Source organism: Acyrthosiphon pisum, chromosome A2 (assembly GCF_005508785.2).
Source record: "Acyrthosiphon pisum isolate AL4f chromosome A2, pea_aphid_22Mar2018_4r6ur, whole genome shotgun sequence".
Classification (NCBI taxonomy): Eukaryota; Metazoa; Arthropoda; class Insecta; order Hemiptera; family Aphididae; genus Acyrthosiphon; species Acyrthosiphon pisum.
The window spans coordinates 48,972,398-48,997,518 of NC_042495.1; the positions used below are offsets into that span (position 1 = coordinate 48,972,398).

At 31.8% G+C, this 25,121-nt stretch overlaps 2 protein-coding genes across 4 annotated transcripts; one reads left to right on the top strand and one right to left on the bottom strand.

The window, feature by feature from the left end:
• The first annotated feature begins 4,849 nt into the window (after window positions 1-4,849).
• Window positions 4,850-21,364, top strand: LOC100165203 (alpha,alpha-trehalose-phosphate synthase [UDP-forming]). Of its 2 annotated transcripts, none has more exons than XM_003244776.4 (6): window positions 4,850-5,121; window positions 15,842-15,959; window positions 16,500-16,656; window positions 17,807-17,932; window positions 18,011-18,284; window positions 19,124-21,364. In XM_003244776.4, exons 1-6 carry the CDS (start codon window positions 5,106-5,108, stop codon window positions 20,941-20,943), a joined length of 2,511 nt encoding a protein of 836 aa, XP_003244824.1. In that variant the 5' UTR covers window positions 4,850-5,105; the 3' UTR covers window positions 20,944-21,364. The 2 variants fall into 2 exon arrangements, with proteins under 2 accessions (XP_003244824.1, XP_001943616.1); XM_001943581.5 differs by lacking the exon at window positions 4,850-5,121 and adding an exon at window positions 12,521-13,096.
• Window positions 21,179-25,121, bottom strand: LOC100163119. 2 transcript variants are annotated; one of them, XM_008185300.3, is made up of 4 exons: window positions 24,978-25,121; window positions 23,679-23,859; window positions 22,450-22,666; window positions 21,179-21,557 (listed from the first exon to the last, which is right to left on the bottom strand). In XM_008185300.3, exons 2-4 carry the CDS (start codon window positions 23,824-23,826, stop codon window positions 21,437-21,439), a joined length of 486 nt encoding a protein of 161 aa, XP_008183522.1. In that variant the 5' UTR covers window positions 23,827-23,859; window positions 24,978-25,121; the 3' UTR covers window positions 21,179-21,436. The 2 variants fall into 2 exon arrangements, with proteins under 2 accessions (XP_008183522.1, XP_001943825.1); XM_001943790.5 differs by having other exon boundaries at window positions 22,450-22,669.

Sequence of the window (25,121 nt, forward strand, 5' to 3'; positions counted from 1 at the left end):
AACTAAAAAAAAATGGAAAATGAAAATGTCCGTAAAGAGCTCAAAATAAATCAAAATTATTTTGAAAATGTTATGGTGTATAGAAAATGCTAAGATAAACATTCAGTCATAATTTCATGTATCTACGGTCATTTTTTTTAAAGTTATACCAAAAACCAAAATCGATTTTCTCTAAAACAGATTTTGCGTAAAAATTCCCGTTTTTCCTTAATTTTTCTTTTGTTTTTCACGGCGCTTTTGAAAACTATTGGAAAAATTTTACTTTTGACCCCCCAAAGTACCAACTAGATTCACTTTCCTATCAGAAAAGGTACTGTTGAAGAAAATCCAAGCACTTTTACTGTCCTAAAAGGTGATGACAGACACAAAAATAAAAAAAATTAAAAAAAAACACACATCATTGTAAAATCAATACATTCATCGTTCCACTCAGAATCTAAAATTGAAATTTGAAATTGCCCATAAACAGCTCAATACAAATCAAAAATTTTTGAAAATGTTATCGTGATAGAAAGTGATAATACAATCATCCAAGTAGTTTATACCGAAACCATAAAATCCACTGATTATACTTGTATAGCCGTATGCCAATGTTCTTTTTTGATAATCATAAAAATACGAAGGATTCGCAAAATCTGTTTATAGGTACAAATGCCCAATGTAAGATAAATCAACATCCATCGTTTTAGAAAAAGAATGTTATAAATTATTATTTACAGTTATTTTTTACCTACATTCGTAGGCGTAACCAGGGAGGGTTGGGTGGGCTTCAGCCACCTCAGAATTTCTTAAAGCCACTATAAATTTTATTTATAATTTACTTACTAAAAAAAATGCTAGGGCTGAAGCCGTCTTTGCCTACACTCCAAGAATATATTAAACTTTACGAGTTAACATTGTTTTATTGGCATACAATTAGACACTAGTAGCTACTGGGTTACTATGTATTTTGTCTATTTGTTACAAAGGGTCGCCAATCATGTTTTATAATTTTTAATTTTTTTATCTCATAGCTTTATAGCAGGGGTGGGCCATAGATATTATAAGATCTTATAATATCTATGTGGTGGCCACAACGAGGATCTCGAGTAAAATTTCGTGCGGCTCTAGGTTATTTCTATAAATAAATAAATAAAAAAATGTCAAATAATTGTTAAATGAATTTTCTTTATTTGTAACAAAATGAAAAATGTGTCATCATTTTATAATCATCTCTTATCATTCATCAATGTGGCTCGCTTTGAATTAGCTTCATAAATTTGCGGCTCCCAAAACTAAGATTAGTGGCCAACCCAAATTTATAGAAAATCAGGAAATATACGGTGGTTCACTCTGTATATACCTACGTATTTATCACGTGTTGCTTAGATGTGTTTAGATCGGTATATGTAGACATATTGTATTTATATGTGTCAAATGTCAATCCGTACATAATGAATTTGATTAGAGAATTAAACAATAATGAACGCGAATTATTTTATTTTTTACCCATAATCAATATCACACGGAACATAGAAATCAAAAAATTATCATGCTCGTAGAGTGTGCTTCACTTTGTAAACTTGTCGTACTACTCTTATACTTTATTAATAATAATATCAATAAGTACATTGTACATAACGTGTCGTATCCATCTCACGATTAATAGAGAAATTACATAGGGAATATTCATCTCTATATAGTGAATGTTATTATAGCTATTACTACCTTTTTACTTATTCTAAAAGCGCAAATAAGTTATGTCTTCTGCGTAACACATTGAATTATTCAAAATGTTTTTTGGCAAATATTTTCTTTCTATAAGCACCTCTTTACCCAATCCATTACATCAGTGATTGTCAACCAGGTATATCCATACGAAAAGAAAAAAAATATTAAACGATACATTTTTTTTGAAAAAAATCATATTATTATTAATTTAATTTTAAATTTTAATGCCACCACTGTCATGTAAAATGTAAATAGTATATCTTAAAGTTCGTATCAGTATTTTTCTTTTTATTATACCTTTATTATTTGTTAGTCTATTTGACTTGGTACATAACATATCCACGTTTATATTTTTATTTTCGAGAATTGCAATGAAATAATAATATTTTAAAAGTAGGTATTATTCGCTTATTATACGAATAAAAGTTATTTTTATGTTATTACTTGGCAATAAAAGCTGTTTATACTTTTATTTACTAAGGATAAACGCCGTAAGTAAATTTTACTAATAATATAATACTGCAAATAATAATCAGAACAAAAGTCACATTATTATTTTATCTTAACATAATATTGAGCATTAATAACATTTAACCAATTTAAAGTTTAAAGGGTCGACGTTTATTGAACCCAGAAAATCAAATAAAGTGTTTATAGATTATAGGTACTTATTATTTTTCCACGTACTTAATGTATTTTTTTTTTAATAAAATGATCAATTATAAAATACAGCGCTTGTTGTATTTCAGGTTTGAATGTATTAACTTCAAGAGCAAATCGGCTTAGGCGCACCTGAACTGACCCCATCGGTATATTCCTAACTCCTCACTCAAATGTTCGGGGCCATGAGATGGGTCAATAACATTAATTATTATACTAGTGGGCCCGATATCAGTTTTTCAAATTTTCCGCAATTCTATAAAATTTGAAAATTAGATAAATTTTATATTTTAGCTGCCACTTAATTATATATACTTTTCCGCTAATCTACTGATCGATACCTATTTAGAGATGGGGGGTGGGGGGTTGATAGGGTGTATTATATTGAAAAAAATGACTTTAATAATTCTCAAACCTTGTATAATTGTCAGATTTGTATAACTATTTTTTTGTCTGATAGAAGAAGACTTCCTACAGGTTGCATCGAATTCCGATTTTTTTATTTTATTTCAAATAATGCTATAATATAATATATTTAAAAAAACGCTTAAAATTGTATTATTTTTGAAGACATGTTATAAAGTTTGTGTTTAAAATATTGAAAAACGAAGTTCGATGTGACCTGTAGGTGTGGCCCCAAACCAACTACTTAGTATTTAAATTATAAAAGACAGTAGGTCTATAATCTATATACCTACCTATATTATAATACCTAAATAAAAAATAATAGGTAATAATAATATAGTTAGTCAATATAAGACAAAGTTAGCGCTTGCCTGTGGAAAGTTGTCGGAAAAAATAATAAATAATAAAAATTAAAATAAAAAAAATTAAATACCTCACTATATTGATAATTATTATAATATAATTTAGTCAGTCTGTCAGCTATAACTAATAAAAAAAGTTACCCAGTTTGCTTGTGGGTAATATAAATATGTATATCTAAATTACTAAAAATATTTAATGTACTTGTATAGAGACTATAGAGACTATATTATGAACAAAATTGATTATTATTATGTATTTGGTGTCTACACCTTGCAGTAGACTACATGTTATTAGTTATAACTTTGTACGGTTGCATGATTATAGTAGGTATACCTACTTCTTGAGTTCCCGACTTCTTTAAAATATTCTTGAGTGATTTTGATTTGTGCGACTGTAAAATTATGAAAATAATTAAATACACTCAAGGAAATAATAAAATATGTTTTAATGATTAATGATGATATATTATGTATTATGTACATACATCAAAAAGCCTGTAAGTTTTTTATTGGATGAAAGTGTTCAAAATATAGTTCTTTCAAATGCCTGTAGATATTTTAAAAACATCAATTCAACTTAAAAATCCAATTAAAGTACACAAACACCGAATATCAGCCTGATAAAAGTGTTAACATGTATTTTATTATATTATACAACATTGATTTTACATACGTTTACATATATTATGTATTTATATGTTGTAAATATGTGTTTACAATTGGTAACGTATGGTCATTTGCTTAGTGAAATAAAATATTTATTGAACACAATATAATTATTATTATTAGATAGGTCGTAGTAAGTTACCTATAATTTATAAATAGGCTTCGGAACGTCTTGAATTTATATGTTTTTTTGGAGGTGGATGTAAATTATTTTAAGATATAACATTTTTTTTTTGTTAAAGTTGAAATAAAATACAAAGTTTGACTTTGCATACATTTTGTCATATTTTAGGAAAAACTGCACACTCGAAAAATTAAATATCTTTACATAAGGTGTATCTTTATCGATTAATAATTGTTATTAACAATTGTACGATTAGAAATCTATTGATGTATGGATATCTAGTTTTTATACCTATATATATAGCTATTTATCTACATATTTTTTTTTTGCTTCGTCTACAAACTTTTTTTTAATATTTAAAATTACTTTTGGTGTTACCTACAAGGAAGTCATAGAATATTTTACGTGTACGTTTGCTATGGTTTTAAAAGGCATTTTTAGACATTTCGAGGGTGTCTTGGTGTAGCTCTCCTGATTACACCTACACAATACAATGTACCTACTCCCACAACAACTATCCTAAGTTCATTTTGTTGTCACTGACACCACCGACACCACTGACGACGACGGTCGCATAGTCGCGGTCAATGTCTTCGTTGTTTGTCTCGACTGCTGTAGTTGTAGTTGTCAGCAGCAACAGGTGGCGGTCACGTTTCGTACACGTGCGCAGTCCGTGATCTACATGGACGACGATCACAAGTAACAACCGGGAGGCCGCTGTTATCGCTCAAACACTTTTATGCGCGTACACGAGCCCAAACAAACGTGTGCGTACCTATAAATGATTGTAATCGTCATCCCCGCCAAAACGTCCCTGGGGAATCGAAATGATGATGGCGGGGGGAAGCCCATTGTGTGCGCTCCACCGTCTTCACTATCATTACAATTTTCGTTATCATTATCATCATCATCATTATATTATAGCCCCAAGCGGCGGAGACGGTGGACGGCTGATAACCGGAACGATTTGTCTACCAAATGTTTGCCGCCGCGGCTGATTGCATTCGCGCGCAGCGTTTCAAAGCATCCAAACGATCGACGACAAAGACGAATACGGAAAATAATATTTGTATACCCGGACGATAGATCGCTAGTGGCCACGGGCAACCTGTATCAAATTCTACTGCAACGACGAGTCGTATAATCCAAAGAAAACAATCGAATGATCTCTGGTTGAAATGGGATTCTTCAAAGGTAAGACGGTTTTACACGTATAATGCTTATATTATGTATGGCTATATTATACGCTTTTCCACTCACTCGGAGTAATGTTCATTTGTTTCTGCCGTATACATATTTAAATATTTTGTGTTAGAGGAGATTTTTGTTTTTTACTGTTTTTATATACGCTTTTGATTTTGATTCTCACGTATAGACCCAAATATCAATAAGTATATTATAAAGATAAAGACTTGCACGGTGAGTAGTATTTGTTGGAAATGTTATTATAGGTCTTCAAGTGGACCGAGGACGTATATGGTGGAGTACTTAATTTTTAAAGAAGTTTTAGTCTAATATAACTTTTTAATATTATGTTCCATGCGTGTTTATTATAATATAATATGTATTACATAGGTTACTATCTACAACATACTAATTTTAACTTTTTAATTCACTAAATAATGATTTTGGTTAAATAATACACGCTTGATGAGGGAGCTCATTTTCCCTATGCCCACCATAGGCGCAAATAGCGTTTGCGATTTTGGTGAAGTGGGGCTGAAGCCCTATTATAATAATACTGAACAAACATAAAAAAATTAGGAAATGTTTGGGAGGCTTGGCCCCCAAAGCATCCCTCCCCCCCCCTTATTTGCGTCTAAGATGCCCACACACGTCTAGAGCCTGATTACGTCAACATATTTTTGAACCACACTATTCGATAGGTACGACGTACATACTTTGAAACAACTTAGTATAGTAATATGGGCTTATATTATAGACCCTTGCTGATAACTTGGGAACTATAAGTGAATGATATAATGACTATACTTGCTATTTATCTTTACATTAATCCATGTCTATGCATGAAATAATCGGTAATAATTTATATTGTTCAAATACAAGTCCGTTGTTCATCATCATTCATCAGTAAACGAGGCAATATCGACAAATAACTGCTTATATCTATACACATATTCCAATTTTTATAAAATATACTTTACAGTTATAATACATAGTTAGGTCCAATATTCGTTAAACGTACGTATATCATTTTTATTGTTTGTTTTTTAAAATTTTTTTTCAATTTGCAAATAGCAGATAAATAGGTTGTACGAAATATTATTACGTTGCTATTAACTTTTAACATTTCCCGCGATCAGCTGTGAAATAGCGATAGACCTTGATACTGTTTTGATACGAAACGTTAGTACACATATTGTTTATGCGCGTGTATTATACGTATATACCATGTGTTTATCACGTATATACATATATAATATGTAATAATTTTAGGTCATAAACAATAATAAAGTAATAATTAATATTGTATTATGATATTGTTTTTTTGTGTTGTGAAAAAATGATAAAACCGGAATATCAAGTATTTAGCAAATATAATATTGTTATGATGTTTGCTTCAAAACACTATGTCTTGTAAAGGACTATATTGTTATATTATATTAAATACCTAGCTTAGATAGCTGATATGCCTAATCCTACTACATACACTAGGTAATAAACATGCACAGGCAATATATTTTAATTTTAAGACGTAATTTCGAATGCTTATATATTATAATTCTCCAAATCATTTAAACTTTAATTATAAAAATGTATTCATTGTTAAATGTTTGGACAGAGCCAAGGAATTTTGATCGATGATTTATAATTTGACCTTAAACGCGTATAACGCGCACAGGTATAGTTTGTATTTATAAATAATAAATGTATTTTTTTCTTTCAACCATTAACAACTCATTTACTGCATTGGTATATATTATTATATAGGTACATATAAAACACATTTATCTACCTGCCTACTGTTCTAATGACATCATTAGAACACAGAATAGGACACTGGTGCCCGTGTTTTGGAAATATTATCTGATTACAGTAATAATAATTAATATAGCTATTCCGCTGTAGACTTACGTGTTATAAATTATAATTCATAAACAATAATCAACATTTAAAATTTTTAACGATACCAATCGCGTTGATTTGTGACACATTGTGTACGGGAATCGAGTCTATTGCTGCAGGTTTGGATAGTATAATAAGTAATAACCATTAACCACATTATATTATGCATTTTACATTTCAGTACCTAATAATGGTTGTAGCTCTATGAAATTAAAGAGTTCGCGTTAAGACTTAAAAGCTTAAAAATAATACTAATTTAAAACATTTAAAAAAACCCAATTTAAATAATTTATCAATTTATATAGTAAACACCGTAATATATAAGTAATAATTAACCGGTTATTTCCAAATGTTTAAAATCGTTAACCTTAACTCCTTCCTTGTTTTTTTTATGGACATTTTGAATTATTTAGATAAAACATAACACAACATATTCGAGAGCTATATAGATACTACTTGAAATGCATGTTTTAATGACGCACATAATATATAATTTAATATTACAAAATTGTAAACACAGAAGTTCATTAATCGCAATATACAATTCAAGTGATTTGTTATTTTTAAATACCTAAATTTTGTTTTGTTTACTTGATACTTCAATACCTAGTTATTGACATATCTCATTATAATATGTAAATAATCGTATTCATAAATATAGTGGAAAAGTATAGTCGTAAATAATGTTTTGTTTGTACGTCTTAAGTTCAACAGTATTTGGTTACCATTAAGTAAGCAGGATTATTCAATTCCCACGCATAATTGAAAACTTCACATTTTAAAGTTGAAAAAAAATTAAAAGGCCGAAAATAAAAGCTCAACAAGTCTACTATATGTAAACCATTGGTCTTTGGGGTTTGATTATTAGTTTCTAATAGGATCTCTTGGCAACATCGATAAAAACATAACGATTAATAAATTAATAATCAATCGTGTAGGTACCTAGGTATATGTATTTCAAAGGATTACATATAAAAACAATAATAGGTATAACCTATTCCTAGACGTGTTTTAGAATATCAGGGTTAAAACTTAAAACACTAAACAAATAGCCAATAACTTCAACATCGATTGTGTATTTGTTGCTATCAATTAATCACAACGAGACACGTGGAGTTCGATAATATTGTAATTTTTTAATTATTGCAGTTCCTACTAACAATAACAATCACTGTCGATAATTATTATTGTATATTAGATACAGCAGTAGTTAGTTCTCCACGAAAACAATACTATTGCAAATAATCACATTTTTTAACACTAGATACACAATGTAATAATATATTATTATATAATATATTATATTGAAAATACGCCGCGTTTGTATTTAATACAATATAAATTATCGATATATTAATATGTGGCATAATAACCCTACGATAGTATACTGCGTATTACTGCGTTTATTGTTATTGTAATGAGATCGAAGTTCGTCTGGTAATATCGACATTATTACTTATTAGATAATATAGTTATATACGATATAATATTATTATGTATTATACTCGTGTGTTATAATTTACAAGTACAATATTATTATGTGGATCATAATTTGTCTATAACGACCGTAAAATATAATAATAATAATATTATTTTATCAGTCTGCAACATGAAATTTGACACAGTGATCTTATAATATATTGCGGAGATGAACGTCTTGTCAGAGATTCGTTAATGTCTACGACTTAACTCATGTTTTTGTTTTATACGAAAAATATAGTTTTTCTCTAGAAATATAATAAATTATACACGAAATAATTATTTTGTTTGCGGGGAAAAAAAGGTAATTGATTTGATCGTCGTTGACTGAACGAAACCGCTAACGCGCTGCAATAAATTTTAGTGAATAGAGCTATGAATTTTGAAGTGAAAAGGATACCTTAAAAATCAGTGTTAACCTCGAGCGTTTGTTAAAAATGTTAATTTTAGAAATCTAATTATCGGTAACGCAAATGATTATATTGCCCCCAAAGTTATTGTACATAGTAGATTGTAGGTACCGACACGCGTTCAAATAAAAAAAAAATCACATTATAGCTATAATTTTGTGAATTTTTAATAAATGACATAATAATATTCACTAGCAATATTCAATCGTTCGATTCGTGATTACAAAGAAACTCTCCCACACGATATAATATTATAATTTACGGCAGTGCCGCAGTGGTGTAGGCACCTCTACACTTACTATAGTTACTCACACTTACACTTCTTACACTTACACAGTTACACAGTTACACAGTCTACTGTACTGACGTAATGTTATATAATTATATTGTAATTTCGTAGTGCTATGTATAAGTATTTATAATCTATTGTTTTAGCAACTTTTAGGAATGTTTGTCTTAGTTTTAATTTCATAACAGTATCGATATTTTTCGAAGACCAAAAAAAACTAACTGAGACAGATTTGACAGGTAGGTATATTCAAAATCTGCAACAAATTAATTCGTAATTCCGGTCAAATTTTTATAGGTAACACAAAATTTAAACGTCTCTGTTGTATACCATGATATAGGTACGTCGTATAATAATATATCATATATTTATAAAATAGTTAATTTTTTTGTTTTCAATATATATTGATATTTTGTTAATTACTCGTATTACAGATTTCTGGGCCTCACTGGGAAAATTCGCGTGAAGGCCCAAAATGGAGATAACTCGTTAACACCGCATAAAAGTATCTTTCCCCTTTTTACTAAATTAGATAATAACTGACACCCGTTTACACCAAAACAATTTTTATACCAACCATATTATATTAATATATATTTAAATTTTAGTATTGGGTACTATATGTAGAGAAATTGATTAAAAGTGGAATATTTAATTATGTTGTTTTAGAACAATCAGATTCAGATAAACATGTAAAGTAAATAAATGTCGATTGATTAAGTTCTGTTTAGTTTAAATAATATGATATAGGCATATATCAATTATCCACAGCAATAGTATACTATATAATATACAAATAATAATTAGTATTTGTATATTTATAAATTTAAAATCATGTTTGTATAACGTGTCGCTGACAATGCAAAGGTCACGTGCGTCCACAAATATATAATGAAATACAAACACCTTTTTAATAATTGACTAATATAGACTTAAGTTTATATATAATGATATTTTATAAGTTCGATGAAATCGTTTCTGACAATACTGTAATTTAAATTTAAAAAAGGTGGGTAAGTGGATGTCGCTCTGCTGTACAGTAGATTACAAGTGGGTCACTGTATAATGGATAATATTAAATTTGAATTCAATGATATAATATCATTGTATAAAAAAAACGATTCTGAGCGGAGACGGTATGTCAGTCTAGGTATAAGACATAATATTATATATGGTATTAAAAAAAATTGACATATAATAGGTACCTTTAATAAATTCCAAATTAATCATATCACAATATCAATTAGGTACTTATAACGCGTTATACATCAACAGCAAATCGTGATACTATCATAGATATATAATAGTATACTTAAGAAGTTTCAAGTATACCCAAGAAATATATTATACAATCACAACAAAATAACTAAAATAGTTATTCCAGGTTTTTTAATATGTAATTTCGTCCAAATTTAAACTTAAAATGACTAAAAAAATAAATAAATGTATTTTTTAGATTTTTTGGTAACAGAATTAATTACTTAGGAGGAATCTTGTTATACATTTTCATTTCTTAGATACAAAAGTTGAACATTTTATAAATTTTTAACTACAAAATAATTATTCAAATTAAAATTTGATAAATATTGTCAAAATTCGATCTTTAAATGCTTAAAAAAAAAAATTGTGCTTATGTATTTTTAATATTTTTCAACTGCTATTGTAACAATATATCAGGAGCCTTGTATTACATTTTTACACTTTTTGGCCCAACAGATAAAACTTAATTGATATTTATAGAAAAAAAAACTAAAAAAATTGAAAACTGACCATGTCTGTACACAGCTCAAAAAGAGTCAAATTATTTTCAAAATTTTATCGTATATAGAAAATGCTAATATAAACATTTAGTGAAATTTTTAAGTATCTACAATCATTCGTTTTTTAATTACAATAAAATAAGAAAATCGTCACATGAGAAATCGAGCAAATATCAAATGTTGTAAAAATATGAATTTCAAACGCTCATAAAAATTTAATTTGACTTTCTTGTAGACATTTTTTTTTTGATAAAGGTAGACAATATTATGTGGAATCTTGTAATACATTTTCAAATCTTAGATTTAAAAAGAAAAAATTTTTGAATTCTTAACTCAAAATAATTTGATAATTTTTGTGATTTTTACATATTTTTCATCTGCCTTTGAAACAATATACTAGGAGCCTTCTATTAAATTTTCAAGCTTTTTTATCCAACAAATAAAATTTTATTGATATTTTTAGAAAAAAAACTAAAAAAAAATGGAAAATGAAAATGTCCGTAAAGAGCTCAAAATAAATCAAAATGTTTTCAAAATTTTACCGTGTATAGAAAATGCAAATATAAACAACCTGTGAAAATTTCATATATCTACGGTCATTTGTTTTAGAGTTACACTAAAAACCAAAATCGATTTTGCGTAAAAATTCCCGTTTTTCCTTAATTTTTCTTTTGTTTTTCACGGCGCTTTTGAAAACTATTGGAAATTTCAAATTTTGACCTCTCGAATGCACCAACTAGATTCACTTTCCCATCAAACAAGGCACTGCTGAAGAAAATCGAAGCAGTTTTACTGCCCCAAACCGTGATGACAGACACAAAAATAAAAAAACACACATCATTGTAAAATCAATACATTCATCGTTCCACTCAGAATCTAAAAACGGTAGTTTTTAAAATGGAAACATGACGTATTGCTGTATTGGTCGTTTCTTCTTTTGGTGAAACAAGGAAAGGTATAGAAATCACACTTTTGAAAGAAAATAATAATTATACTTAAATGAAAGTACCAAACTTTTAACGGAATATATTATATAGGTTCGTTGTTGTGGCGTCTATTAAATGACCGATTAGTTTTTAATAGACAGGACTTTCGATCGGTGCTATTCGTTATCATGATGGCGCCTTGGATTGCAGAAAAATTAGAACGTGCGAGTATAATATATAATACGAATATAAAATACTATAGTATAAGATGAACCGATATTATGTATCAGAATATTTATAAATGTGAAGATTCTTCAGTGAAAACAATGTGCCTCTCTCCTTCTCTCCGCAAATACGATAAATAATTAAAAACACCGAATATATTCGTTATTTTTAGCGCAATTAACTTCTATATAGAATCATTTTTGGCGGACGAGAGGGAGGTTACAACCCCTATAAATGCGTGTAGACCATACGTGAATTTGAAGCAGGCCAAGCAACATCGCACTCCAATTTAATTATTATTATTTTTATTATTATTTTCGAACGCGCGCACCGGACGTAGCTGCCGTAGGTAGGAGCCCCCTCCCACCTGTAATAAAATTATTAAACGATCGTGTAGGCTTGTTGGTCGAGTGTCACAGCTGCAGTGGCGTTACAACAAATAATTACGATCATAGATCCGCGAACGAACTCATCGAACGTTATATTATAATATTATTTTTATTGCCATTCACGCGACCAATGTGCTTTAATAATATCATAAATCCGTATCGAACTCGTATGTGGTGTAATACTGTGCAATAATAATGCCTATAAACGAGTGAATCTGATAACACAATAAAATATGATAACACAAAATGGTAATGATCGAATTTTCCCAACCCACGCAGCATAATACGTTAATCGCGCGTACGGTGTGTGCGTATTATAATATTAAGTTGTCTTGGTTCCGATTTACGATAAGGACGCGTTTTATTTAATATATATAACCGGAGCCGTACAACAGACAGATAGTCTACAGTCAACACTCGAACGTTCGCATTGTCTCAACTGCAGTCTGATCAATCAATCGATATAACAATACAACATACGTAATAGAAATATAATAATAATATCATCTCAACAATCGCGTCACCATCATGGCCAGCCGCCGTGTAAGCATCAATGATTACGACTCCAATGCGCCCAGTAACTTATTCCGGACCAACGGTCAAAGTAAGACACAACTGTAGTAATACCTACTACGACAACGATTTAAGATAACTACAACAACATAATTGAAAATAATACCACACCGATCATTATTATGCGATCTTGTTCGTTAAATTCGAATTCGTGTGAAATCGTTCATAATATATTAATATAATACAAATAGGTACTTCTCGACAATTATACCTGTATAATATTATACAACGGTTTGTTGTTACTATTTGTCGTTCGGACGGTTTTGCAAACAACACGCGCGTGTACAATTTAATTTTTTTTTTTTATCGCGTTCGCCACTTGAAAATATTTCAAATCTGCTCGGCGATAAAATAACTCGCAAATACATCGCACGAATAGGCTTGCCGGGTGATAGGAGGGTCTTATGGCGTGTACAGCGTAATCTGATCATTGTTGACGAGGCTCGGGCGCTCGCCTATATCCAAAGACGTCACGGTGTGTTTTTTGATTTAATGTTTTCGATTGGAGTGACAAAAAACACAATTTTCAAGAGTCTTCTTTCGTCGAGTTATTCGACGTTTGTTTTTTGTTTCACTCGACTAAATAATACGGAGGAATAAATTACAAAATTGTTTTCGTACGATAAATTGCGCGCTTGTTCATGTATTATTAAACGAAAATACATTTTCAAAACATGCCTATAATATAAATACCAGTAATTAAAATAATTGTTTGTCAGAAACTTGTAGCTATTAATTAACGCTATTTGAACTTGAGAACAAATATTGTAAAATATAATCGGCACTAAACTTTTCGCGCGCGTTACGGTTTTCAATTTAAATACAATAGGTATATAATAATTTTATACGCATTGGCTATTATGCCATGACCCATCCATCACTCGTAATATTGTCGCATAATATCATAGTTGGTCAAAATAATTGTTATTTTCGAAAGAGCTAAATCGTATATATAATATTATAGACTTTCAATAGTTTTTTGTACCCACTTCTTGGTCTCACCTATTTTATTGATGTGTTTTTTTACGGTCATAAATACATATTATTCGTAAATTGTTATTTTTTTTTCCAAATATTTGTTCAAAAACTATATAATTATATCAATTTTTTTGATTTAATTAAAAAATGTTGTATGATATTATAATAACGTATATTTTGTTTATTTATTTAATTAATCAATTGGATAAGCGCAGGTAGTGCTACAAGAAAACTAGAAAACCTCGTACTGCGCGTGGTTTAAGTTTCACGCAACAGTTGTATAGCTTATCATATTTTCCGTAATATTCAAATAATTTATTACCTTCTGTTTTAGTAGCCAAGGTTATCAAATTACGTCACAAGCCTTCTTTACACGATAAAAAATGATATTAAAATTAATCTCTTTGTGTACTGCTCGGTATGATTTTAAAATAATTGGTTTCAAATGAATTATCAAAAACAGTTAATTGTTATTAATTTAATAATGTATTATGAAAGAGGAACATACTTTATTTCTATATTTCGATTATTAAATTTTTTATAAGTGGTTCATTATGATTTAAAAATCGTAGTCAATATAATATGGCATATAGATACTAATATATTATGGTCATGCAATTAAAATATTAAACGCATGTATTTATTAGTTTGAGTGTTTGATTAATATAAATAATTATATTATTATCTACAAAAAGAGCGGTAAATGTATGCTACTTAGTAGTGTAATATAGAAGTTCAAATCGATAAAATAATATTAACTTTATAATTATTCACATTGACTATGATATAGGATTATATCTTGAAAAAATAATAAATATTTGATCGTAACAGTTATGTTCTGAAGTTAAAAACTAAACACATTCTGTGTTCTATGATATCAACTAAAAATTACAATACCTACATCCTATAAAATATTTTACATATGTTTTGCTATTAACATTTTAATCGAATATATCAATTATATATGTTAACGGAATATACTTTCAAAATATTGCTATTTTTTTAGGTACCTAGGTATTAATATACTAGGTATAATATTATAGGTATAATTTATCAACACATTTTGTTTTAACATTAGGTATGTCAAAATTGTATAGTACAACTGGAATTAATACAATTTAACTTTCATATCAATATTAAATAATATTTTGTTATTATAAGTCATATACTCATATTACATTTGAATATAAATGGGAAATCCAACACGAGACCCACGACAAAGGACGTTGGTAGTAAAAAACTATGCGTAATAATAAATGATACATTTAATACTAAACAATATTAAGTAAAAAATATTCTTTACTTCGAGATTTCTTACTTAAAAACTGTATATAAAAGTGTAAACAATATAAAGCGTGTGTGTGTGTTTGTACAATATTCGTTTAACTGTGCTGTACTATACTGTAGGACGGAACATCGTGGATCTTAATTACTCTTTTATTGTTCAAATTAGTAGACTGTTATATTGGCTGCTAGTATGTACACCTTGCAATTCGAAGTCATACATACCTATATATATTATATAATATATGTATAATTTACGAAGGATGCATGTATGTATGCGTAAGAATTCAATTCCACTCTGAACAGCGAGACCAGAACGCTGTCTTTGAAATGGCTTCATCACAATTTCGATTATAAGAAAAAAAAATAAAAAAAATATCCATTCGACAGGATAAAATAGGGATAAAAAAGCAATGCAATTTCACTCTGTTTTTGTTCGTTTAACTTAAAAGGTGTTTCTCGCCCGACAGATTTTCCTAAAACTAAGTTCGAAAAATTTATTTGTTATACGCAGATTTATCCGGCATGGGAAACAAAAAAAGAGAGATCAACGCGCCTCTCATCGTAGTTTCCAATCGACTTCCGTTTGTTTTGGGTAAAAATGCAGACGGAGAATTAGTGCGGAAACAAAGGTAAGAAATGCATTTCGTTATGAGTTACTTCAGTGTCTAAAACAAGTGGAATTACCATAATGTATATTATTGTATACTATAATAATCAAACAATACCTATAGTATATTACCTATTTTTTATTACATTTTCACATTTTTGTATTTTTTACTACTTTTTCGTGATGAGTTATAACATAATATTATCATAAATTTAAAAATTTTCAATAACTCTAACCAATGTTCAAACAAATGCATCAATAAGCTTTCCAATTGATCCACTCAGATGTATTATAACAGTTAACGTTGTACCAGCAGGTGTTATTTAAAATTAAAAGTTTCGATAAATTCATGCGAGATTCTTTGAATTTAAAAATTGGTTAAAATATTTAAGTTTTTCCAATTTTATTTTAAGAAATATTTATAATAAGTGAACGAAATAACGAATATTCGTACAGTTTATAATAATATTATTTATGTATAAATATTGAAAACATTGAGTATTAAACCTATTATATATTCTATAAGTCAATATTTGATTTGTTTAATTTGTTTAATTTATAGCGCGGGTGGTCTTGTAACGGCCGTCGCTCCAGTTGTTGTCGAATGTAAAGGCACATGGATTGGATGGTCTGGTTCGTTCGATTTAAAACCCAATGATCCAATTCCGGAATCCGATCCGGAAGACAAAGCTCCTACCGCTGGACTCAAATCTAGTCAAGTAAGATCATTATGATATAAATTTTAAATCAACGAGATAGATACATAGGTATTTACAGGGTAATTTTCCAAACATGTTCACTTCCTTTTTTCTTCATAAATGCAATTATTCAAAATCTGATTTTTGGAATTTATAAATATACTTAAAAACCATGTTTTAAATTCTTGCGTTTATATTGTACTAAATAATTAGTGTATTATAGACCGTGGAGGTAAAAACATATGGTTATCAGTTAATGGAGACCGCGACCCCCTTTTTTACTGTAAATTATTTAGTGGATCATTTTTCTGAAAATGTTGACGAATCAAAATCAAAAATCAAACTAGTAGGTAGTTTTTGAGTTATTTTTTGTGTATGAAGGATAATAGGCTCATTATAATGTCTATGGAAAATATGGAGGCTATATGATGATATACAATTTTTAGTAATTAATATTAATACATATTTTATAATTTGTAAAAATACTGTATAATAAGTACTGGATCCAGTATTACATATATTTATATTTTTGTAAAACTATTTTAAAAACTATTATGTTTGGCATAAATATTTTAATTACCGAGTTTTAATAACTGAGTAGTTTGAATTTTAAATTATAGGTAGGTACATCATATAATGTTCAAAAAATTATCTAACAATTTACAGTAAAATAAGGGGAGTTCTCATTTGAAAAGGTTTTTCAGTGATTTTTTAAGAAACGTCCACTCAACAGTTGAGTACTAGACCATGTCAAAAATAATCTGCATTGTTTAATTTGTTGTTCGTTTCCCTGGCGGAGGTAGATAATAGATATACATAAACCGTTTTGGTCATGAAGAGTTTTACCTACACTGAACGCTGTATTTTATAGTTGTTAATTTTTTCCGAAACGAAGTTGGGTAATTCAGCTATTATTACTATTATCATTTTTAAGCCTATACACGCCCGAACGATCGCTTTTTAACCGAAAATGCATAATGGCGCATTGGCGCCACATAATATATAGGTGTGCGTTATATGTAATAATTAATTCATGACGTTTTCCATTTCACGTCCCCGTAGGACTATACAGTTATTCGCACGTTTATCATAACTCACGTACTGTATTATGTAACGTCTAACGAGTTTTCATAGGAAATGAATAATAAAATGTAATATTTTATTGTTACAGATTATTCCGGTACACTTAGATAAAACGGAAATTGAAGAATTCTACAATGGTTGTTGTAATGGCACGTTTTGGCCCTTATTTCACTCGATGCCCGACCGTGCCAATTTCGTTTCTAGGGACTGGAAAGTAATGATATATTAACATAATTGAGTGTGCACGTTGACAGATGGTAATTTTATTTCATTTTTATATTTTTCACGTTAGACGTACTGCAAAGTAAACGACAAGTTTGCCGATTGCACGCTGGACGCCCTGCGGGATGCTATAAAATCCCTAGACGACGCTGGAGATCACCAAACAGCCCCCTTGGTTTGGATTCATGATTATCAGTTACTGACGACCGCGACCAAAATCCGTCAGGTGTGCGAAGCCGAAAACCTCAGGTGTAAGCTGGGATTCTTCTTGCACATACCGTTCCCGTCGTGGGACATTATGAGGTTGTTGCCTTGGGACGACCAAGTTCTCCAGGGAATGTTGGGTAAGTAAACATAACCTATATCAGTGGTATAATTCAACTGATGAGCCGTGACTCACTTTTGGATAATATGTGATATTAGAATTAAGTCACGATATTTTTTTTTATTAAAAAAAAAATATATTAAAAAATAAAAATATGTTTTAGTCAATTGTATAGGTACACGTATAGTTGTATACCTAGGTATACATTTAATAAAATTATCACAATAGTTCTATTACTTGAAATTATACATTTCTGCTTCGACTACGAAGGTTATTTAGCATAACAATTTTATTACTACCTTAGCTAAAAAATTGATTAGTTTTTACATAATTTATTGTGTAAAACATTATCTAACAACCAGCTTTTTTTTTTTAAACCTTTGGGTCGTAATAAATAATAATTTAAATGGGTCGCGAGTAGGTACAATAATGTTGAAGACCATAATAACATGATATATTTAATAATATAATTTATAGGTACACATACAATAGATTAGATATAGGATAACCGTCAGTGGTGTTTTATGTTTCCAATTTTAAAACTGAAACTTTCAGCAACTTCCCTTCTTATCTAGCTGATCTATCTTATCGACAAATAATTATTGAGAGCTTTCTACTTCGGTAGATCTATTTTATATATACTATTATAATATTATAGTATTCGAAACAATTGTATTGCCCCTAATTCCGGCTAATAGTGCGCATCATCAAGATACGTATCAATGATAATATTATAATACAATACAACTGATGTACCTACACATTACAATAAAACGGCGTACTGACATACTCAATACGTACCTACAACATATTATAAATTAAAAATAATTATTATAATACATGACATACTACTTACAGCTTACGATTTCACCGCCTTCCACATCGAGGACTATTGCTTGAATTTTATTGACTGCTGCTGTCGGCGGCTTGGGTGCCGCGTGGACCGGACCAACATGCTGGTGGAGCTGGCCGGACGGACCATACAAGTGAAGGCGCTGCCGATTGGCATACCATTTGACCGTTTCGTGCAACTATCGGAGAAGGCGCCGGCGTTCCTAAACATGTCAGAAGATGTCAAGGTGATACTGGGCGTGGACAGGCTGGACTACACCAAGGGTCTGGTGCACCGAATCCTGGCGTTCGAGAAATTCCTGGACAAGTACCCGGAGCACCGGGAAAAAGTGGTGCTGCTGCAAATCTCGGTGCCATCCAGGACGGACGTCAAGGAGTACAAGCAACTCAAGGACGAGACCGAGCTGCTGATCGGCCGCATCAACGGAAGGTTCTCGATGCCCAACTGGTCACCGATCCGTTACATCTACGGGTGCCTGAGCCAGGAGCAGCTGGCCGCCCTGTACCGAGACTGCGCGGTGGCATTGGTGACGCCGCTCAGGGACGGCATGAACCTGGTTGCCAAGGAGTTCGTGGCGTGCCAGATCCGGACGCCGGGTGTGCTGATCCTGTCACCATTCGCCGGCGCCGGTGGCACCATGCATGAGGCGCTACTGGTCAACCCATACGAGCTGGACGAGATGGCCAACGTGCTGCATCGAGCCCTGCGGATGCCGCTTGACGAGCGTGAACTGCGCATGACACAGCTCAGGCACCGAGAACAGCTGCTGGACGTCAACTACTGGATGACGTCGTTCTTCTCGTCGATGGGCGCGCTCAGCGACGGTGGCGGTGACAGCGATGCAAACGGCGGTATCAGCGGATGCAACCTACCACCCAAGAGCATGCAACTGCAGCTGGATGATTTCGACATGTACCTGAGCAACCACATTGCGGGCGCTGGCAAGCTGAGTCTGATCTTGGACTACGACGGCACGCTCACGCACCTCACGTCACACCCCGACCTGGCCGTTATGTCCGAGGAGACGGTCAAGGTGCTGCAGCGGCTCAGCCGAATGCCGGACGTGAACATCGCCATCATTTCAGGCCGAACGCTGGACAACGTCAAGTCGATGGTGGGCATCGAGAACGTGACGTACGCGGGCAGCCACGGTATCGAGATCCTGCACCCAGACGGCACCAACTTCGTGCACCCGGTGCCCAGGCAGTATGAGCAAAAGGTGGCCGAGCTGCAGAAGGTGCTCGCGGACGAGGTGTGCGGCGACGGTGCTTGGGTGGAGAACAAGGGCGTGATGCTGACGTATCACTACCGGGAGGTGCCGGTCGCCCTACGCGAACACCTGGAGCGCCGAGCGGTCGAGATATTTGAGGCAGCCGGGTTCGAGCCGCACCGTGGGTTCCTGGCCATCGAGGGCAAGCCACCCGTTACGTGGGACCAGGGCCGCGCGTCCATTTACATACTGCGCACCACATACGGAGTCGACTGGTCCGAGCGGGTGCGTGTCGTGTACGCTGGCAACGAGGACGCCATGCTGTCGCTCCAGGGCATAGCATGCACGTTCCGCGTCGACCCATCGCCGATGGTCCAGACGGCCGCAGACTTCCGGCTGTCCGGTCCCGACGCCGTGCTCACCATGCTCAAGTGGGTGGAGAAGGAGATGCACAAACGGCTGCCGACGCTCAGCGGCCGGACGGTCAGCAATAGCCGGGTGCAGAACGCTGCGCTGGCGCACAGCATCCGGTCGCAGATGAGCATCGACCAGAAGGAAGAGGAAAAGGAGAAGATGATCCTGCTGGCCCGGAGGTCTAAGCTCACCACCACTTGAGCGGCCGTTCGAAAGGATTAGTAAGACTAAGCACGCAACACGCCGCGTTACGACATTTTAATTGATGTATCATAACTGTACTCGACGGCATGACTGCGCGTCATACGCGTCATAATAATATTACCTATTAAATGGTTGGGCACCTATGCCAAGAACGCCATGTTTTGTAATAAGGATCATTTCATAGATTCTATAGATTTAGGAATATATGTGTATTTTAATAATTGTTTGACTATTTGTTTTATTTTTTTATATATGTATTGTTTTTATTATATTAAATATGATTATATTATTCTTTGTGAACGACATGCCGGTTATACATGCGATAATAATATAATATTTACAGCTAGATATAGTGATTATGATTTACATGTGAACATTATATTATATTATACGGTACACCGTTGTTGTGCATAATAATTATTGTCGACTTAAAAAAGTTTTTATTCTTCCGGAATATATATCTAGCTGGAGTGATGTTGATTTGAACCGGTTATTGTTGTGAGTTGACGTTCCTCATCGTGTTGACCAAACCCGCTGGAATGGCACCGTGTCCGTACTTCTCGTAGGCTGAGTTCAAAACTTGCAAGATAGGTTTGACGTACTCGATGGATCTGTAAATAAAAATAAAATACTAATATAGTACACGTAAGTATATGTTTCGTACCGCGCGTAAGTTGTCCGCCAATTTTTCAAAGTTAATTTTCAGTTCTTTGTTGACAATATCGAATACGTTTAAATTACGGCTTACTATACTAGCACGAACTTTTTACTAAGTATTTAAGTGATTTTCAATAGCCAAGTAGTGAAAATAAATAAAAATTACTGTATGCGCGTTATTTGGTTTTTCGTGCCTAATCAGTCAAACGCGTCACGGGTCTTTTCTTTAAAGGTTAAGAGTGCTTTTTTTGAGAGAAAATATACAATCTATATCATGGACTTAATAAGAATATATGAATTAAGAAAAAATAAAAAATAGAACACGAGTTACATAATTTGGGGAAAAAAGCCAATCCATTGATGATACTTTCAATTTGATTTGTTCTTGTGTATTTTTATTTTAAGGGTTTTTTTTTTCAAATGTAATAAATCTCTGCATCGTTTACTTTTAAGTCGCCTTGGGAAACTAAAAGAGCGCTCATATTTAAAGTAGAATAAACTTTAAAATAAAATATGTGTAATAATACATTGTAGGTAATGTGTGGGCAAGTTAGCGAATGAAAATTGCTGTTTGGCTGCATGTAAATTTTAGTCTATATAGGTATAGCAGGTTTCTCGATTGGATATAAAACACGCAATTGTATTGAATTGCAACGCGTCGTGGTATCCGAGTGTCTCGCATTGAAAGAAAAAAAAACTGAGAGATTTAGCTAAATCAAATTCGCGTGGTGAACAGAAGGTATTGTCGAGTTTGAAATAAAGAACGATTGTACTGAATGAGTATAGGTCCCTCTATACTTCTAAGGGAATAATAAAGCATTAGAAAACCGGAAGCGAAGTGCTCACCTCTTGTTGTAAGTCGGCGGGAACGATTGGTACGCGTCTGCGCTGTACCCGGTTGCCGCTGGTGGGACTTCACAGGTGCTGAATATCTGGCAAAGTCTGTAGCCGAACAACGGGCTTACGATCGCCGAAATGGCCAGCAAAACGACGACTCCGATCACGACCACTCCGCCCGTCGCTAGAGCTGCACCATAGCTGTTCGGGATCAATGACCAATTTTCATCTGAAAGAAATTGTTACTTAAAAAGCACCTCAGTCACGGTATCCGCTCACGCGTGTGTTTTAAATAGTTGTATAATAGTTGTATAATTATATTGCGTTTCCGAGACGGTAATGTTCTACGTAAATAACATAATGTGGCATGGCGATTATATTATATAATATTATTTTAGATCAACCCAAGTATAATATGATCGGATTTCGGGTACATTTTTTAGTTAAACACCATTTTAAAAAAAACCACCCCATCGGCCAGTATTGTTTGTACCTATCTACTCTACAAAAGTTATCATGCATATTTCTATTATAAATTCGGCATAGCTATTGTAGCTGTTTAATTTTAGTTTAATGATATTTGTTAACAGGCAATATTTTTATGATTTATTATAATATTATGATATTATGCACGTTGTTTTGTGAAAAAAACCATTAGTTAATAATGTAATTTTTGTTTGTATAAAATTATTTTGAACATTTCATAATATATTAAAATGTACGCTTGGTATCATATAATTATTATAGGTAAGTACCTATATTAATATTTTTTAAAACGGAGCTTTTGTGAATTTTTAACTATTCTGAAGAAACATAATTTTTTTAAATTTGTAGATTTATTTATTCGATTGTTAATTTTACAAATTTACTATAATTTTGAAATATGTGCTGTAAAATATTTTAATTTGTAAAAAGGGACAAACATGCTGAATTGTTTTAGATATTAATAGAAAAACTAATAAAAAACAACCTTTTTCTTGATATTTAATTTTTTATGGAAATTTTGATGATTAGTTAGTTTTTTGCGTCTACTGTAATATTGTTCATATTATACATATTTAAAAAATATATCTATTATATTATATTATAAACCGTTTTGTGACGAATCGTTTAATTCTATATCGTTCACAGTGTTATCAAACGCGTAAATCGTCAAATTAAAACGCTCAAAATATAGATTTATAAAATAAAGATATCGAGTAAATGCAAAATGTAATTATCACTAAAACTATGCTTACTATTATCGTTCGAAATGGTAGCTTTCGTAACAGCCGTAGCTCGGTCGATGGCTGCGGATACTGTTGCCGGGACGCTGTCTTTGGTTTCATCGGCAAGAGCGTGGAGGGCCAAAGCTGCCAAGACACCGAATACTGCGTAGAATTTCATGGTCGTTGAATATTATTTTCGATGGAGATTTATCTGCCAAAAAGTAAGAAAAAATAAAGTCGTACAATATTATATAATTATATTATGATATCAATCAATAACATGCGAGTGTATACTGTATATACATGGCACGAGTTAAAACAAAAATATTCAAAATAATGTTTATTTGGGTTTATTATTAAAATAATATTACTATAATAGATTTAACGCATCATAGATGCATCATAATGGCTAATAATAATATGTTGAGCTTTAAAAAAAATGAAATCTTAATATAATATGGCTATCCCGGACGAGACGAATATTTTGATAAGTAGGTACAGCTCCATAATTGTAAAGATTTTTTGGTATCGTATTCCGAAATCATTATAAATGTATGATATAGATACCTTCTTTATTTCTATGGCCAGATTATTAACTATAGAATACTAAATTACAAATTGATACATTCAACAGCTTTTTGTATAAAAATATTTTTTATTATATATTTATTATTATTATCTTTAAGTGCTAAGTATGTGTATTAATCAATTATTAATTATTAATGTTGTATTTAAATGTCAAGGGCCTGTCCCGTTTATTATTATAATATATAAATAAATAAATAAATAATATTTTAGGGTAGGTAGAACGCGTACGATACCGCAATACTTATTCGTATAAAATAGCTAGAACAATATTAAAACTACAGAAATTTACGAGAAGATAATATGAAACGTAGAATGTTATATTAATTTTTCGTAGGCCCATATAAAAACATAAACTGAATCTGAGAACGAACGACCGTTGGAGTGCCCACTGATACAAAGTTAAGTATTTTCCATAAGAGCGAGAAAGTTTAATGAAATGTCGAATGATATTATTGTTTTATTGAGACGAATCGAAATTATGATATAATATTATAGGTAGAATTCGTATGGTAAAATATAATTGTATTAATTTACGTTGTGAAAATGTATGACAATATATATCTAGCGCTTAGGTATAGCTAGGTATATTGTATTTATCGCTGATACGCAGTTATATATTATATTATAATATTATAAACGAGTACAAAGTTACTACTAAGACAAAAAGAAACATAAAATGACGACAATGTAATATGGCAGTGAAAAAAAAAATGAACAGTATAAAAAAAATGTGATATTTACCTCGAGTATACTTCTGTTACAGCTGTAGTGTCGTCTTGAAAGCCGGGCAACTCAGTGGTGCTCTTGGGGTGGCGAAGTAGCCCTTATATACGCTGTCGATGGCCGCCGCCGTCGCATACACATCCGGGTAGGGTAGTTTACGTA